At 37.6% G+C, this 20,627-nt stretch overlaps 1 protein-coding gene across 6 annotated transcripts in view; it reads right to left on the bottom strand.

Moving 5' to 3' along the window:
• MRTFB (myocardin related transcription factor B) overlaps nt 1-20,627 on the bottom strand; it is a 236,889-nt gene that overhangs the window by 106,287 nt on the left and 109,975 nt on the right. For all 6 annotated transcript variants that reach the window (XM_019750669.2, XM_074322643.1, XM_074322642.1 and 3 more), the window contains one exon: nt 4,793-5,007. In XM_019750669.2, coding sequence (XP_019606228.2) covers nt 4,793-4,946 — 154 coding nt within the window. In that variant the 5' untranslated portion in view covers nt 4,947-5,007. The remainder of the gene's footprint in view (nt 1-4,792; nt 5,008-20,627) is intronic.

A 20,627-nucleotide genomic window follows, 5' to 3' on the forward strand; every position in this document is an offset into this window, starting at 1 on the left:
TCACCTGCAGTTGTCAGGAGGTTCACAGTTGGCTTTTCAACTTCGTAACTGTGTTTAGTTAAGTCCTCCAGGCTAATTTTCAAAAAATATTGGAAACTGACTAAGGAAAATTATAGTCAAGGAGTACATCTCTCTCTCCTCACTTTAACTACTCTTATGTAACTCCTGAAAGCAGGCAAAGAAATTATCTAAATGTATCAGAATGTTTATTAACGTCTCTGAGAATTATTTTAAACACTCGAGATCCTAAATATGTTAACAGTAAAGCCAGTAACAAGATAATTTTACAGAAATGTACTCATTTCTACTACCTTCAGCTGAAGAAAGGGAAGCAAGAAACCCATAGATCCATGTCTTGGTTATTTAGCATCTAATTCTTTCTTTCCCATTTACGACACTGAGAATTTTATGCCTAGTGGTCTGTTCCAGAGAAAAGAAGATATACTCTCTTTCCCCCTCACCGGCCTCCACCAGGCCATCCTCTGTCTCCCTCACCGGCCTCCACCAGGCCGCCCTCTGTCTCCCTCACCAGCCTCCATCAGGCCGCCCTCTGTCTCCCTCACCGGCCTCCACCAGGCCACACCAGCTATGCACATTCCAAGGAACAAGCTGTACTCCAAACGCCCATCACTTCTGTGCATTTCCACACACCTGGACTGACAGTAAGTCTAACAGGCTAATGAGGGGTGGGGAAATGTTTTCGAAGTAAAACACAAAGACAAGACCAGCGGGGAACACACGCCATTTACTACTTTCCGTGGGACAAGGCAAGTGGCTTTCTTGGGCTGGGTTCCGTGGCCAGGCCAAGTGCATCTGACTGTTATCAAACGTACTGAATCCAATACAAGGAGATGCCTTGTGTGCAACAAATTTTGAATCAATTGTTTTCCCTCTAGCAGGTGATCATTCCAGAAGAGAATAAGAGATGCTCTAAAATTGTTCAGTGTGATAAACAGGATGGATAGAAACTCTTAGGAAAAAATAATTCAAGATTAAATTCTAAGTTCAAAAACTGCAGGAACTAGTATACCAAAGTTTAAAATAAGGATGACGTGTAAGTCTCTCCTCTTCACTGAGGCCAAAAACGCGCTGACCATTTCATAGTAAATACAGCTTCGAAGAGCCGGTTCATATGGGAAGAGCTGGTTCAGATGGCAGATGCCTATTTTCCCCCGACTCAACACTAGTGACAGCCGGCCTGTGGTGTGTCTGTGGCCACGTGAACATGACTGAGCCCCGTCTTGAGACGTACCAAGAAGTACTGAAATGCCAAGCCGTCTTATAAAAGGGGAGTCTGCATGGCACTGTTGGTAGTGACTTACGAGCTTACATTCACCAGCCGTATACATCAGTCCTGCACGTGACAGCACGCGGGCAGAGCTGCTTCTTCATGGTCTCATCTGGGGGGGGGGGGGCACCCGCAAAAGAGCCTCTGCTGCCAGGTGTGTTGTCTCCGTCTACTTTCCTTTCCCTGCTTTTATAAAACTACACTCAAGTTGTAGTACCTGAGCTTTTCCCATTTGAACAATACAAGACCTAACTGTCCCCATGACTGATTTCCCTTTTATTCCCAGTGGTAACCATCTGAAGGAATGTTAATATTGAAACATGAAAAGGGATGTATTGTGTATATAAAATGTCAAGACAAAGCTCAATTTCCCTGTGTATGCACTGTTTCACATTTTTATGTGTTTCTGTATATCCACTATCTTTTATGAAGGGCTCACTTGTTGGGAAGAATTAACTATTAAATGGCTGCCTGACTTTTGAGGTGCTACTAACTACAGAATTATTTTGGCCACATTCATGGGTAAAGGAAAACCCTAGCTTATCTTCACTGAACATCTTTCATGTTTACTCCAGTAGTGGGAATATTCTGCCACTTCACTACCACTGCCAAGATAAACATTAATCGAAAGTAAGGGGAGATCCTGGAATCGTTACTTAAATGTCAACTTTATGTCCCTTGCAAAGTTTATTTATAAACTATTTAGTGATACAATCCTTCTACACACTAATCCCAAACTGAAATACCTTCATTTTCTCCCAACAGAAAATAATTCTAACACATGCAATTCAAATGTGTAGGAATAACAATAAAATACAATCACCAAGAAAACATCTAAATTTGATTATATCAAAATATCTAAAATGTACTTTGTATTAATTTTGAGGCAAACATCTACATTTGGTATATGATATAATTTAAACATGGCATTAAGAAGGCCTAAAAAATGAAGAATAAACTTGAAAAAATCATTAAGGTAAGAAAGTTATGGTTCTTCCATCTATTCCTGTTTAATGTGGTTCTACTGTACTCATATAACTGTATCAAAAACCTAGATTTCTGATAGCTGTACAAGGATTCCATTTATGCCTTGGAATGTATATGCAAATTGTGCTAATACATCATAAGCCTGAAATTAGAGTGTACGCCCTAAATAGAAGGTTTTTAACTTGAAGTCATGTGTTAGAAAAGAGGAGATTGTCTCATATTTGAGTCCTTACACAGTATCTCATATTATGAGCTGTTCTTTCAATTACTTAATATTAAACAAAAAAAGTATTTGAGAAAACTGCATTAGCTTAAAAATCAACTTCATATGAAGCTGGTTTTAGGATGCTTACAGAAATAATAGAATCAGAAAAAAAAGTGGGAGAAAAAAATCAACACATTATTTTAAAATTGAAAAGCGTTGGATGCTGTTACAAAGAAACTTTCAAAACTGCCTTTTAAAAAGTCATCAAATACTATTCTCTCAGAAAGGACACAAGTGACAGTTACTAATTCTAGGGAAGTAATTGGCTAGCTAAGGGACAACGCTGGGAGGGTGGCTGACTTTTTACTGTGTACCCATTTGTGCCATTTACATTGTAAGCCAAGTGAATGTATTACCTACTCAAAAAAGAAGACAGAATTCTAAAACAGAAACTACAGCCCCATCAAATGTTATAACCATTCACAGATCAAACATGAGTGGTTATGTTATAGAGATTATAAATATACAACTATAACACACACACACACACACACACACACACACACACACACACACACACACACCATACAGAGAAAACAAAAGAAAAAGAAACCCAGCCCCACTGTTTTGTGAATGGCACTTCTAGTTAAGACATAAAATCTTCATTGTCAGATCATGCGTCTATTCAAAAACTGCCATAATCAAACAAAAAAGACAGAAATGAAGATGCACCCTGGATTTCAGTGCTAGGTGGATGATGCCAAGGGGTTCTACTGATGATAAAATGCCACCAAGATTCAAGGATAGAGTTTGAGCACGATGGTTTATGAAATATGAGTGTGGATAAAACAGTCCTTCTATACGACTGCACTGCTTCATAACATGTGATTTAAATTGTGTACATGTAACTAGATTAATAAATTAAAACTTTCCTCATTTCATCTACCTCCCTTAAATTGTATAAGGGGAGACTAGCCTAGATTGAGCTCACCTTATATTCAAGCATACATATTCAAGAGAACATTCTAGTGAGGGAGCATGGTAAGCTGGATCGAATAAATCACCACTAAGTATAAACTTGCCCCACACACTTCTCTCCTCTCTTACGTGTGACCATTTGCTTGAGCAATTGAATATTACTGCAGTGTTATACCTATTCAATTCAATTTTGATGGGTAACTATTGGACCCTATACTGGTCCAAGTGTGAATCTGATCACATTTGTCACGTTTCAGTAAATGCAGTTATACTGTCTCAGCCCTAACATAAAGCTAGGCTCCTAATTGATGGAAGGTTCTAGAGCCATCACCAGTCAACCACAGCCTCCTGAAGGCTCTAACCACAGCACCTTAGCCAAAGTGTTCCATACCAACCAAGCTGCACAAGACTTGTGCCTAATAACAAGTATCAGACACAAGTGTCAAGTATCATATTGGAAAGGAGAACAAGTTATACCCTAGACATGTACCAAAGAACTGAGAATAGCAGCATGTATCTTTCACCCATTTTCCTGAATAAGGCCAATAACGAAAAGAATTGGGAAATACTCATGTTTTAAATATTAAAAATAACTGTATACCATCTCTATTCATTTATGTTAAAAACTGGCAGTATTGTGTTTCCTGAAAACTGTGGGATGCCTCCGTGATCAATGAAAATTTCCTGAATAGATAACAAATTAGTAGAAAATATTCATTTTGTATACAAGGATGAGACAGCCAAAGACTAAGAATATGGTCATATCCAATACTCATTCACACAAAAACCACTCAAATAAAAACTTTGTGCTTTCTTAGTGATCATTTGAGATAGAGTCAATTTCGCCAATTCTGAAATTAAGGTGCAATGCATGGAGATGGGGAAAATGGGGGAGGGGGGTGTATTTTCAAACCCACAGTCTATTTTCCCTAGAATCGGAGCAGGAAACCACCTCAATGCCATTCTAGCATGAAATCTTCTGCTTATGCTATTAGGTTGGTGCAAAAGTAATTGCGGTTTAAAAGGTTAGAAATAATTGCAAAAACCACAATTACTTTTGCACCAACCTAATAAAATGGTTGAATCTAAAGCTGATTTCCAAAGAAAATGTTGCTACCAAAGATACTTACTGGGGAACTAAGGAAAGAATTGGATGGAGAGTGAAATTCTGCCTGTCACTCAACACCAGCCAGGACCCCTATGAGGTTGTCTCCTCCATGGCAGACGGCCGGACGTAACCGGCATGAAAATTACCACCAAAGAGGAATATACTGGGCTCGCAAAGAGGCACATCTGCAAAACCAAGTCCCCACCGCTTGTGTCGGAGGACTCACCATTCTTCCGCTCGTGCAGAGGGGGCAGGTACTGACTGGACTGCAGGGAGAGTTCCTGGAATTCATGGGCAACGGCTTCGCTCTGAGGACTCGGGGCGAGATGGGCTAAAGGGCCCAGTTCATCCTCAGTGTCCAGTGCCCCTGTGGGATCCATTGTGTTCCAGCCGCCGGTAACGGGGGACCAGACACCTCTTAAACGTGGTCTGTTGAAGAGACTGTCGAAATAAAGAACGCGTAAATCGATGGTGCATTTATTGTTTTCCAATGTACACAAAAGCATTAAAATGGGAACCCTTGGTTCTAGTTCAGTGTCACTGCTGTGTGGCGACTGCCAATGCATTTATCCTCCCTGACATCAGGTTCCTTGTCACAGGAACACACAGGAATAATATATTTCCATCTATAAAAAAGCACTTACTGCATGAATACAAGTTGAAAGTATTTTGTATAATTTTTTGTATTATGGACGAAAGAAAGTTATAGTTATTGGTGTCATTACTTAAAAGATTTTAATGCGTCCTAAAATGAGACAAAAGTCAACTAATGCTGATGAAAATAAAAAAGCACCTTCTCTGGAAAATCTATCTTAACTCCTACAAATCAAAGAACCTTACATTAAGTCAACATTCACAGCCCTGAGCAATGGTTCCAGATAAAGAATTCCTCCTCCATCAGCCTGGGCCTCAGAGTGAGAACAGGGAACACAGCTCTCGGCTAACCCGCAATGGACATCGAGTTCGTGACAAAGGAAAAACACTTTATTTTAAGCCACTGGGTTGTTTATCATCACAGCATAAACGCACCTGCTCTGACTGATACAGAAATCGGTAACCCAAGTGCCAAACACACAACAAAAACCCTACCTACATGACACTGGCACAGAGGCTGAGCGGTGGGCAGCAAGAAAACTGTTCCTGAAAGCGAGCAGGAGGGTGGCCCGTATCATGCAGTGGCCAAACCTCTGACAAAAGCTGGCCTGCTCAGTAGCATTTCACACTACAGCTTGCTTCTCCATTCACCAACCTACTGGTGGGCTTCTGAGGTGTTCCCAGGTTTTGACTATTACACATAAAGATGCTACGAACATTCTCGTACACGTATTCGTATGGACGTATGTTTTCACTGCTCTTGGGTAAAACCTAGGAGTGAAATGGCTCGATTTTATGGCAGCTGCATGTTTAAATTGTAAAGACACTGAGTTTTCCAAAATGGCTGTGCACTTTTGCATTTTTACCAGCAATGAACTTGAGTTCTACATGTTCCACGTTCTCACCAGTACTTAATTATGGTCAATCTTTTTTATTTTAGTAATTTTAATGGCTGTGTAGTGGTATTTCATTGTGGTTTAATTTGCATTTTCCTAAAGATTTTGAGCATCTTTTAATGTTTATTTGCTATCCGTATATCTTTGGTTAAGTAACTGATCAAATCTCTTTGTTCATTTTTAAAATTAGGTGGTTTATTTTCTTATCATTGTTTTGAGAGTTCTTTATGTATTCTGGACAAAAGTCCTCTATCAGATATGCAATTGGCAAATATTTTCTCCCAGTGTACGACTTATCTTTATATGCTCTTAATAGTGTTCTGTAAAGAACAGATGTTTTTAATTTGATGAAGTCCAATTTATCAATTTTTTCTTTTATAGATTGTTTTTAATGTCATTGCTAAGAAAGCTTTGATTAACCAAAGGTCACAAAGTTTATCTCCTATGTTTTCTTTTAGATAGTTTCTAGTTTCGGTTTTACATTTAAATATATGATCCACTTTGAGTTCATTTGTATATGCTGTGAGATCTGAATCAAAGTTTTTTGTTTTTGGCATAAGGACATCTAATTGTCTCAGCACCAATTGTCGAAAAGGTCATCTTTTCTTCACGAAATTGCCTTTGCACCTTTGTTGCAAGCCAAGTGACCACGTATATGTGGATCAATTTCTTGACTCTACGTTTTGTTCCCAGAAAGGAGAGAGCCACAAAGGAGCCCCTAAATTCTGTGTCTAAACTCTGTCCAAGTCTCTGGTTGACCCCTAAGGATGCACATGGAGGGCAGACTCCAACAGCCTTTGTTACGGCAAAGGGAACAGGACTGAGATTTCAGCTGTTGCTCACCACGGGAAAGAGAGTGTGTGCAAAAGTGAGTTCAGCAAAGTTAACTGCCTCTAAAAATAAAACAATACTCTTAAGAGGGAACCTTGCAGAATCCAGAGTCTCTATAACTGTCCATCCAGAATTCCATACTCAACAGAAATATCCTTTAATAGTGAAGGCAAAATCGTCACCAGCAGACACACACTACAAGAAATGCTAAAAGAATTTCTTCAGGCTGAAGGGCAATGTGACCAGACAGAAACTTGGATCTTAGGAATGAAAAGCATCAGAAATGGTAAATATGTAGATAAATACCAAAGACTAATTTTTCCTCTTGATATTTTTAATGTTATGATTCAAAGTAAAAATTATAACACCGTGTTATGAGGTTTATAATGTATGTAGGTGTGGTGTATATGAAAGTTATAGCATAAAGGATGGGTGAGGGTTGACTATTACAACATTCTTACATTTCTATACATTTCATTATAAGGAAGTTGTACAATTTTAACTTGAACTAGACTGAGAAGTTAAGGTTGTAGATTGTAATTCCTAGAGAAACCCTTAAAAAATATAAATATTTTTATCCAAAAAGCCAATAGGGAAATTAAAAAGGAATTCTAAAAATACTCAACCTAAAAAGAAAGAATAAACAAAACAAAAAAAAGGAAAAACAATACACATAGTAAAATAGACTTAAATCCAATCTTATCAATAATTTTATTAAATATAAATGGACTAAACACTATTATTAAAAGACAGAGATTGACGGAATGAATTTTAAAAAGTCTAAAAACATATGGCAATAAGTGACATACTTTAAATATGGAGATATAAATAGGATGGAAGTAAATGGAGAGAAAAAGACAGTCCATGCAAGCAAAAAGCCCAGGAAGGCTGGCATGACTTACATTAACCTCAAAAAGATGTTAGGTAGGTGAATATGAATGTAAAATGACTATTTTGCTATGAAACATTAACATGACTCCTAGATTTTCTTTCAAAACTGTATTTTCATTTCAAATTATTTATTCATATAAAATAAAATATGTTCACAGCAAATTAGCTCTGAGATACAGGTACAGGTACCATAATGTCCAATTACAGCAAGAGGTACAAACTCCGACATTAATGCTAATAATTTGGAAGATCCTTTGGGAACAAAACTTTAAAACATTTTCATGCAATATTATCTGTTCTTCCCATAGAATAATTTTTTCAACCTGTTATTCCTTGACATGCTCACCTTAAATTCCCATGCATCCCTCCAAGTTAAGAAAATAAGCTTAGAAAATCTTTATAAAATGTAACAAAAGTAAAATAAGTATTAATCTACTCTGAAATTCTACTACCAAATTTGCAAGCTGTCACCTACTATCTGTTTAACTGCTTGAAAGTTTTCTTTCGACACTGAAATACAACGGCAAACAAAGAAACACTCTGTCCAGTTGTCTCTAATTGAGCTGTTCAAGACATGGCATTAGAATAGATTTTTTTCATTGGGTCATAATTTAGTTGTGAAAGTAAAGCAATCACTTAGCTTTAATTAAAATGTGATAAAACATTGTCTTGAACTGACAGAATGAATGAATATGAATTTAATGTCTTACCTATCCCAAAACTTTATTCCAAAATGAAACTAATCAAACATTTATCCAGCACTTAGTCAAAGCACAGCACAACACTACGTAGTAAAACCGACCTGGGATATGGCTTCTGCTCTCAAAAAACAAAACCCTTCATTATCAGATACTATGCAAGAGACAGATAATATAGTGCAGAAAAAAAACAAGAGGCACCATTTCATTTGTTCATCTTTTGATTCACTCATATCTTTTTTTCTGAATGGAGTCAAGATAACACCAATAATGATCTTATGTTTAAAAAGATGCTGGGCTATTAATAGGCTAAGGTATTCCCAAAATCAGTGCTAACATATGTTTTGAATTGAGTGAAGTCCAAAGGCAAATCTCTTTCCACTGTGCCTTATAGCTCACAACGACTAATTCACATGAAATATGAGTAAATAAATTGGTTTATAACCACTGCTATATAAAAGAAACCCTAATAAAGGAATTCAAAGAATGTCGATATCAAACTTCAGAAGTTGAATATAAAATAAGCCAAATGCAGACAGGTAGAATATCCAAACGTACTTAACAAAAAAAAAAAGTTTTTGCAACAGCAAAACTGTTGTCTCTGCCCTTTAAAGCTCCCTTGAATTACAAACATTAAGAAAATAACCAACAGACAGTAAAAATAAATTTCTAAATTCAAGTAAGATAAAACTTGGATTAATAAGTTCAAAGACAAAATTTTCCACACGCACAAAGTGACTGCCTACATTAGAAGTGTATTTACAATGAAGCCCTACGATCTAACAAGTTGAAAATTTCCTATCAAATATACTTTTGAGAAACAGAGTTTCGTGCATTGGGTTAGGTGCATTACTGATGTCAACCATGGATTATTTTATGTTATCTGTTCTTCCTCCAAAGCTCCTGGTGACAGTTTATTTTCTAATATAAGAACAAACTTTGTCAACTGTATGTATGAAAACATTTTCTTAATAATATTATTTCTGTATTGTCTTCTAAATGAAACTTCTTAAGGGCATCAAGAATTCAGGATCAAATCTGTTTACATTTTTGTATAAATAACATTCATCTCCCAGTTTTCTAATTGGGGAAAAAAAGAATTGCAGAAAGAAACACTTTATCCAATCTGTCCATATTCAGTTTTAACAATTAGGATGGAACCAGAAAATCAGAGTTCTAAAATTACATGTTCCTACACAAATATTATTTCATTACATACTACTTTTCTTTAACATTTATCATACAAAGTGTATTCGTTCCCCTATTTTTTTTAAATTTAATTCTTGGTTTGATTACTTGAATGCTCTTAAATTTAAAAAGACTATAAATTCATAGAACAACAGACAATTTTAGCTGAAAGGTATCTCTTCTTTTATTAAAGTTTATTGGGGTGACAATGGTTGGTAAAGTAACGCATGTTTTAAGTGTACTACATCTCTACTACATCATCTATATATCATATTGTGTGTTCACCACCCAGAGTCAGTTCTCCTTCCTTTATTTTGTTAAATTCAAAAACATTGCAAAATACATGAAAAAGAATCTAAGTTTAATTTACTTGTCCAAGGTATCACGAGTAGTTAAGTAGCAGAGTTGGAACTATGAGTTCTTTAACTTATAATCCAATTCTTTGGTTCCTAATTAACTGGAGGAGAAAACAACTTGTTTAAAGCAACCATGCCAGGTAGTTAATTGGTAAATTGAAAAACTCAGTTAAAAGAGGAGTCATTAAAAATGATACACATAATTCTGACAATATTTTCTTTTAAAGTGCGTAAATGTCCATTTGTTTGTCAGCCTTCCAGTAAAGGGTCAAGACCTCCTATGCCAGATGTGTCAGCTCTCTGGCACAAACCACCACTGTCAATGATTTCTAGTTTCCGTTTAATTAAAGTGGAACAAAAATTTAAAGGATTTTGAGCACAGAATGCATCTACATTTTTATAAATTTTAACCCAATTATTGTAGCTTCTTGCCTACACCTGACTCGATAGTATTAAGTAACATGCCTTTGTGTTTGCAAACATCTAACTTTTTGTGCACTCGTATTTCACCAGTTTACATAACATTTAAACTACATCATTATGATTCCTACTACTATTGGCATAAACAGATTTAGGAATAAACACAGCTGACTTTTGGTTTGCATACAACTTAGTGAGAACAGATGCAGCGCCAGCTTCAGTGTCACATCCTAGCCATGACCATTCAGTATGTCCAGGGACAAAGGGAATGGAGAGGGTGGGTAATCCAGCAAACTGGACAAGCAGAGGATGGAGAAGAGAGGTTCCACACAAAGCATATTAAAGATTTATGCTGATACCAAGGACACCACGTAGCTTCAATTAAGCAGCTGGAAGCTGCACAAGTGGCGGCTGACCTCAGCTCACATTGTAGTGCCCACCAAAGGGTCTCAAGCTGGGACTGGTGGCAATCAGCAGCCCAGTTCACAGCATAGCCTCTCTCAAGTGCCTCCAATCCCAGCACAAGTGGCGGCTGACCTTGGCCTGCACTAGAGCCCCTCCCAGGAGGTTGCAGAATCAACACATGCGGCGGTCACCTTAAGGCCACACCGTATCATCACCCAACCAGTTCAACAAATGACACACATGAATGGTGGACTCGGCTGGCACCATAGTCCTGCTTAAGAGACTCCGGCCCATGAGGTCAGTCCCCCTTGCAACAGCGTGTCTGCTACTGTCACGGCTAGCCCTGACAGCTCACCAGCCTGAGCGTCAACCCCGCCCACATGCCAACAGCAATCAAGGCTCAACTACAACAGAAGGGCACACTCAACCCACACAAGGGATACCCCTGGACCACGCAGCTCTGGTGAACAGAGAGATTGTGCTACTCAGCCCCATAGAACACCTGCCGAAACCAGAAGAGAGCAAGAAATCAAAAACATTTTTGAAGAAATGGTGATGAAAAACTCCTCTAACCTGGCAAAGGAAATACACATACCAGTCCAGGAAGCACAGAGTCCCAAACAAGATGAACCCAAAGAGGCCCACGCCAAGATACATAATGAAAATGCCAAAGGTTAAAGACAAAGAGAATCTTAAAAGCAGCAAGAGAAAAGCAGTTAGTTACCTACAAGGGAGCTCCCATAAGACTGTCAGATGATTTCTCAACAGAAACTTTGCAGGCCAGAAGGGATTGGCACAAAATATTGAAAATGGTGAAAAGCAAGGACCTACAACCTAGATGACGCTACCCAGCAAGGTTATCACTTAGAATCAAAGGAGAGATAAAAGAGTTTCCTAGACAAGAAAAAGCTAAAGGAGTTCATCACCACTAAACCAGTATTACACGAGACATTAAAGGAACTTTCTTAAAAAGATAAAAAATATGAATAAGAAAATAGGAAAGAAAAAATTCTCACTGACAAACACTTAGTACAAGCACAGTTGATCGACTAACTATAAATCTAGAACAAAGGTTACAAGGCAAAAGTAGGAAGATCATGTGTAATTACAACAATAAATTAAGGATACACAAAAACATGCACACGCAAAAGAATAATGACAAAAACAAACATGGAGGGGGTGAGTAAATGTTGTAGTGATTTCAGAATGCATTCTAACTTATGTGACCATCAACTTAAAATAGACTGCTATAAACATAGATAGCTTGGTATATATGAAGCACAAACCAAAAATCTATAGGCAATATACAAGAAATAAAAAGAATCCAAACACAACGCTACAGAAAGTCATCAACAAACAAGAAAAGAGAGCAAGAGAATAGAAAGGGACAAAGAACTACAAAAACAATCTGAAAACAATAAAATGGCAATAACTACATACCTATCAATAATTACTTTAAATGTAAATGGACTAAATGCTCCAATCAAAAGACATAAGGGGGCTGAATGCATTAGAAAAATAAAAAGACTAATACATATGCTGTCTACAAGAGACGCACAGACTGAAAGTAAAAGGATGGAAAATGATTGTTCCATGCAAATAAAAATAAACCTAAAATCTGGAGTAGCAATACTTATACCAGACAATATTGACACCGAAAACAGGGGCTGTAACAAGAGACAAAGAAGGGCATTTCATAATGACAATTCAACAAGGGTTCATTAATACTCATAAACACCTATGCACCTGATGTAAGAGCAGCTAAATATATAAAGCAAATACTGACAGACATAAAGGGGGAGATCAACAGTAATACAGTCATAGTAGGGGACTTAAACATCCCATGGACATCAGTGAATAGATCATCGAGGCAGAAAATTAATAAGGAAATAGTGGCCTTAAATGACACATTAGACCAGATGGGCTTAATTGCTATTTTTAGGACATTTCGCCCAAAAGCAGCAGAATATATATTATTTTCAAGTGCACATGGAACACATGATAGCCCACAAAACAAATCTCAATAAATTGAAGAACAGTGAAGTCATAGCAAGCATCTTCTCCCATCTTAATGGTATGAAACGAGAAATCAATTACAAGAAAACTGAAAACCACACAAGGAGGCTAAACGACATGCTACTAAACAATGAATGGGTTAACAACGAGATCAAGGAAGAAATCAAAAGGTACCTTGAGACAAATGAAAATGAAAACCCAGCAACCACCTCATTCCGTAAGCAGCCTGAGGTGACCTCTGAATATGGTTCGCTGTCCACTGGACCCAGAGAACCCCATAAAATCATGTAAATCGAGAGGTTCAAATCTTCATGTTCACTTTAAGAAACTTCCCAGGCCCTCAAAGTTATGCATATCCGAAAAACCACCAGGTGTCGAAAGGATGTCACGTTACAGAGGCAGTAAGTGCCATTTCGTCTTCACAATGGTGGAGTTGATAGGCGTGCCCAAGCCAAACAGTGGGGCTAGACACAGGTCAGAGGCCCAAAGAGTGAATTTTTACTGCACAGGCTTAAAAATGCAGAGAGTGATGCTGAACTTATGGGTTTAGATGTAGACTCTCTGATCATTGAGCACATCCCGGTGAACAAAGCTCCCAAGATGCGGTGCTTAATTTACAGAGCTCACGGGCAGGTTAACCCATAATGAGCTCTCCCTGTCACATTGAGATGATCCTAATTAAAACAGAACAGACTGCTCCTAAACCAGAATAAGAGGCTGCACAGAAAAAAACAGATATCCCAGAAGAGACTGAAAAAACAGACTTATGGCCCTGGAGTAAATTCAGTATCAAATAAATACTAACAAAAGTGAAAGCAAGAAAACGAACCCCAAAATGGCCCCAAATCTATAGGATACAGCCAAAGAAGTTCTGAGAGAGAAATTAATAGCAATTCAGACCTATCTCAAAGAACAAGGAAAATCTCAAATAAACAAACTTTACACTTCAAGTTAACTAGTAAAACAAGAAACATGGCCCAAAGTGAGAAGGATGGAAATAATAAAGATGAGAATGGAAATAAATGAAACAGAGTCTTAAAAAACAATAGAAAAGATAAAACCAAGATCTGGTTCTTTGAAAAGATAAACAAAACTGATAAACCGCTGGCCAGACTCATAAAGAATAAAAAGAGAGAGGGCCCAAATAAATGAAATAAAAAATGAAGCCGAAGTGACAACTGACACCACAGAAATACAAAGGATTGTAAGAAATAATACGAACAATTATATGCCAACAAATTGGACAACCTGAAAGAAATGGATCAATTCCTAGAAACATACAATCTTCTAAGAGTGAATTGGGAAGAAACAGAACATTTCAACAGACCAATAACTACTACCAAAATCAAATCAGTAATAAAAAAATCTCCCATAAACAGAAGTCCTGGACCAGATGGCTTCACAGGTGAATTTTACAAAATATTAAAAGAAGAATTAATACCTATTCTTCTCAAACTATTCCAAAAAATTGAAGAGGAGAGAAGGCTCCCAAACTCATTTTGCAATACCATTACATTTTTACAAAACCAGGCAAAAATCCTCAATAAAATATTAGCAAACTGAATTCAGCAATACATTAAAAAGATCATACACCATGATCAAGTGGGATTTATTGTTGGGATGCAAGGTTGTTCAATATCCATAAGTCAATTAAAGTGACACACCACATAAACAAAATAAAAAATAAAAATCATATGATCATATCAATAGATACAGAAAAAGCATTTGACAAAATCCAACTTCCATTTATGAAAAAAAGTCTCAGCAAAGTGGGGATAGAGGGACCATCCCTCAACATAATAAAGGCCATAGATGACAAACCCACAGCCAACATCATACTCAATTGTGAAAAGCTCAAAACTTTTCCTCTAAGACCAGGAACAAGACATAGATGTCCACTTTTACCACTTTTATTCAACATATTAGTAGAAGTCCTAACCACAGCAATCACACAAGAAATAAAAGGGATCCCAACAGGAAAGGAAGAAGTAAAACTTACATTACTTGCAGGTGATATAATACTACATACAGACAACTCTAAAGATTCCATCAAATAACTATAAGACTATAGTCATCAAAACAGCATGGTACTGGCATAAAAACAGACACATAGATCAATGGAACAGAATAGAGAGACCAGAAATAAACCCACACCTATATGGTCATTTACTCTACGACAAAGGAAGCAAGAACATCCAAGGGGGTAACTACAGTCTGTTCTGTAAATGGTTCTGAGAAAACTGGATAGATACATGCAAAATATAAAAAAATGAAACCGGATTACCTTCTTACTCCATATACAAGAATACACTCAAAATAGATTAAAGACTTAAATGTAAGACTTGAAATCACAAAACCCCTAGAAGAAAATATAGGCAGTAAACGCTTTCCCATTGCTCTTAGCAATATATATTTGGATATGTCTCCTTGGACAAGGGAGACAAAAGGAAAAATAAGCAAATGGGACTGCAACAAACTAAAAAGTTTTTGCACAGCAAAGGAAACCATCAATAAAACAAAAACACAGCCTACTGAATGGGAGAAGATATTCGCCAATGATATATCTGACAAGGAGTTAATATCAAAAATATATAAGAATAAAACTTAACACCAAAAACAAACAAACAAACAAAAAACCCACACTCCATTAAAAATTGGACAGAGGGCCTGAATAGACATTTCTCCAAAGAGGACATACAGATGGCGAACAGACGTAAGAAAAGATACTCAAGGTCACTAATCATCAGGCAAATGCAAATTAAAACCACAATGAGATATCACCTCACACCTGTCAGAATGGCCGTCATCAATAAATCAACAAACAAGTGTTGATAAGGACGAGGAGAAAAGGGAGCCCTCGTGCACTGTTGGTGGGATTGCAAATTGGTGCAGCCACTATGGAAAGCAGTATGGAGATTTCTCAGAAACTTAAAAATACAACTATCATATGACCCAGCAATCCCACTTCTGGATATTTATCTGAGGAAATCCAAAACATTAATTTGAAAAGATATGTTCATTGCACAATTACCCCTATGGTCATTGCAGAATTACTTACAATAGCCAAGATATCAAAGCAACCTAAGTGTCCATTGATAGATGAATGGATAAAGAAGATGCAGTACATTTATAAAATAGAATATTACTTAGCCATAAAAAAGAATAAAATATTGCCATTTACAACAAATTGGATGCACTTAGAGGGTTTTATGCTAAGTGAAATAAGTCAGAGAAAGACAAATACCACACCATTTCACCTATATGTGGAATCTAAAAAAATAAAATAAATGAACAAACGAAAAAGAAACAAACTCACAGATACATAGAACTGATGTGCCAGAGGGGAGGGAGGTTGCAGGTACAGGTGAAAAAGGTGAAGGAATTGAGAAGTACAAATCAACAGTTACAAAATAGCCACGGGGATGTAAAGGACAGCATAGGGAACAGAGTCAATATTGTAATAACTAGGTATGGTGTCAGATGTATGGTACTAGACTTATTAGGGTGATCACTTCATAAGTTATATCAATGTCTGATCATTATGTTACACCTGAAACTAATATTGTATGTCAACTGTAATTGAAAAATAAAGTAAGTTTTAAGAAACAGATAGGTTAAATAAATTATTGTACATCAATAGAATACTATGCAGTTATAAGAAAGACTGAGACAGCTGTCCCGGTAACACTGATATGGAAAGATACCTGATTTACTGCTAATCAAACAGTACGTTAGAAAAAGAGAAAGAAGAATATAAATACTGAGGGCACCAAAAAAATGTACACACATGACTTGTGTTCATCTTTTGTTATCAGTATATATTGAGTATTACAATTTTAATACAGTTTTTTTCCTTTCTTAAAATGTGTATACTTTTTTTGGCACCCTCTGTATTTTCATTTCTCTAAAATGAAACTGGATGAATGCACAAGAACGTAATAGAGCCGTTCTCAATTGTGTGAGTGTGAGTGGGGTGTGTGAAGGAGTGGGTGTTGGCAGAGGAGAGAACGGGTTTTAGGATTGTTTTATTATATTTGAACATGTGAATGTATTACTTATGTGTAAAAAGGAAACAAATCAAAAAGATCTTTTTGAATATTTTCCATCCATACACACACACACACACACACACACACACACACACACACATACTCTCTCTCAGCTTTGTGTCATTTGACATTTGTTTGCCTTTTGTATATTCATCTTAGTCAGTGATTAAAATATTGAACTAAACAGAACTAGGGAAATCCTTGTAATACACTAATAAAACTCTTTCTTAAATTGATGTTAATCCATTACTCTGCCCTATCCCAACTTCACAAGTTACAAGAAGCACAACTGTGGGCAAGTTATTTAACCTCTGCAAGCTGCTTTGTAAAATGGGTACAAATCGTAAATCCCCTGCAGCGTGCAAATTAAATGAGACAATGTATGTCCAGTGCTTGGAACCGCACGCTCGGCACTGAGAGGCATTCAACAGAGCTCACTGGCTTCATTTCCAGTTACGATTGTTTCCTGGCTCATGTATCCACCTAACTGCCATAGTATTCAGCCTGTACTTCATGAGAGGCCTTGTCATGTCAGCCCTGTGGTGGTGAAAACTTTCTCCGCTTTCTGCAGGGCTGCTCAGGATCCAATTCCAGCTCTGAAATGTTCTAGTTGGTGGGCAAGCCACTTCAACTTTCAAAGCCGCAGAATCTTCAGTTAAAAATGTGGGTGACAAAGGTACTTAGTTCACAGGATTAAAGGGAGAACTGAAGAGACATAAGATGTGAGTGCACAGCAGGGCTTTGGGCACATAGTAGGCAGTCAATATATGTTAGCAATTCGTGCTATTATTTTGTCTACCACATTCCTGGTTCCCTATTATGTGAAATAACAGAAAGCATTGCCGTTATTATCTAAACTTTGTAAAAACCTCATGCTAAATGTCACTTTGAGCTGTCTTGACTTTTTAATTACATGTCAAACTTCCAAATAAAAAGATTATTCCTACCAACTGTTCTGACATACATACACACACACACACAAATATTCTGGTGAATAAATAATAGGGTTTAAAATTTTCCCTAACACAGGCATAACACAGTCTAGCTCTAAAAGTAACACAGGTTGAAATCAGTATCTCTATTTTGTATTATTTTCTCCAACATTTAGAATTTAACAGGCTTTGGATTTCTAGATATTTGACAATATAACATGACTACATGCATAAACTAAGGTTTTCTGAAGAAAAAAACCCCAAAAGACTCTGATTTTTAAAGAGAGGGTATTGTTCCTATAGTCACTTCTTAAAACTAGGTATGCAAACTAATTTCAGTGGATTATAAGAATTTCCCAAAGTTGGGTTTTGTTTCGTCTTGTTTTTTTGGTACAATCAGTAAAATAAAAGCTCTCCATGTACATTTTATTCCTTATAATATTGTTATCTTTTTAGCTTTTTCTTAAAGTAGCCAAAGACGTTCAGGATTTTGAATTTAGTCCTTGAAAGTAATTATTTAGGGTTACAATTTCTGTACTGGAAATGACTAAACTAATGAGGGGAAGGCAGCTCGGATTTCTGTGTTCCGCACGCCCTTTGTTTTTCAAGCAGCGTTATTTTAATTATTTCCTATAAATACATCATTGTCCTTAAGAAAAATATTTTTCAGATAAAGACTGAAAATCTTTAATCATCAGCTGGAACATCACTTGGAAATGACCTCAGCATATTATAAACCTTCAAAACAGATTTAGTGTGTAAAACCCCATTTGCCAAATAAGAAAAGTTAACTACTATGTGGAATTTCATTAAACAAGTTATTTTAAAAAGACTGAAGGGTTTTTATCAGATGAGGGGCAACAGAATATTTTTAGAAAATTCTGGGATGGATGGCAAAAAACCAGACTGGACAGAACTGAGATGTGGTAGCCAGACAGGGTTCCTGCTGACCCTCACCCAGCCCCACCGCTTCCCTCAACTTCTCTGAGGTCTCCCCTCCAAGATGCCCCCTTTGGCTGACATGACCATTCTCTTTGCCAGGCCAAGATTTTTCCATTAAACCTGGGGGTAGGTATTAAAATTTCCTTTGAAATGCAAGAGAGACCTGGAGACCCAAGTATTCATCCCCAGTGGAATTCTGACCGGGAAGCAAAGATGGCCTTTCTGGAGGGGCTGGGCAGAGGGTGTGCCCGGTGCTGCCATTACATACACCCTTGCCAAGATGGACTCAAGAAAGGTAGAGGCAGCCGCACCCGGCAGACCTATGTGAGACAGACAGACGGCCGTGGGCAGCAGCCGTCTCGTCTCTTTCTCCTCAGCATGCTGCACTTTGAAGAATCAGCCTTCTCCCGGGCGTGAGGCTGCAGGCAGTGACGCCAGAGGGGCCTCTGTAAAGTGCTAAGGGAATTCCAACAGGCACCAAAGTACAAAACCACCCAACCCCACACACAACAGCAAGCTACTCAAAGAACACACAGGGAACAACAGGGAAAAGTGCACCAGTCTAAAAAATACTTACAGAGAAAAACTGAAAACAACCTAACGTCCATCAGTAGGTTAAATGGATATTGGTATATTCAGTCCACTGACATTACGCTATAATTGAAGAAAAACAAACCCAGATATACCTGTACGTGCTGAAAAGGGAAAATGTCCATGATTTATAGAGTAGAAAACCTGGCTACTGAACACAATGGATTTGTGTGTATAGAACACGCGGAAAGCAAGAGAACGAGCAGGGCAGGGAGGGCGGGCAGCAGGTAGGCTGGCAGACAAGGGCACGCAGGCTGAGTGACACAGAAACAGAGAAGGGGGAGGGAAAGAGGCAGGCAGGACGCAGACAGAGAGACCAACAGGGACAGGGGGACAGACAGGAAGTGTCCACTCCAAACAGGCTGTCGCTCTGAGTGTCCCCTCCGGTAGCCACTAGACACAGGTGTCTGTCTAAATTTAAATTACTTAGAAGTAAATTAAAAATTCCATTCTGCAAGCGCACCGCTCAGATTTCACGTGCTCGACAGCCACATGTGGTCAACGGCTCCCGTGCAGGCAGCGCCGAGCAGGACCTCTCCATCATTACAGAAAGTTCTGCTGGGCACTGCTGTTCTGTACCCTTTGGTAGTCTGTAAATTTTTCATGCTTTTATAGTCTGCGAGGAGAATAAAGATATTTCCAGTTTGAAAAAAGATAGGGGGTTGTTTTTGTGTGTATTTTTTAAAAATTTCCCCTCAGTCTGCACTTCTTTCAATAAGTCTTTTTCAAATATCTCAGACGCCCCTGAGATTTCATCAGGGCCTAATGACCTGTGTGCTGCCAACTTTCTCTAAGTTATTTGATTCTGACTAACTCACTTGTACCTAATATGAGTTCAAATGCCACCAAAACAAGGAAGACAGGGACATACATTTGGAGCATCGTGACATCGCTCTTGTGCTGCAGAATCAAAAAAGGTCATGTTACTCATCTTGGCAAAAGCAAACAAGCACAGCTGACAGAAACCCCTCGCAGTTTACACAAACATTTTAAATCGAACCTTTTCTTCAAAGGAATAATAGCATTTAAAAATAGCATTCATTTTTTTTCTGACTCAATTCAGTACAAAGTAGAAAAGAAGAAGAAAAAAAAGCAAACCTAAAGCAATAAGAAAAGTGCCACATCAACTGAAAAAGGAAATGGCAACGCTAAGAACCAGTTTTCAAATCCAGGCTATAACACCAAAGCAATAAATGTTCATAATAACCTCATTCTAAAGGCTTTCTCATGTAATACACGAGAAATACAAGTT

Source organism: Rhinolophus sinicus, linkage group LG18 (genome assembly GCF_036562045.2).
Source record: "Rhinolophus sinicus isolate RSC01 linkage group LG18, ASM3656204v1, whole genome shotgun sequence".
Lineage (NCBI taxonomy): Eukaryota > Metazoa > Chordata > Mammalia > Chiroptera > Rhinolophidae > Rhinolophus > Rhinolophus sinicus.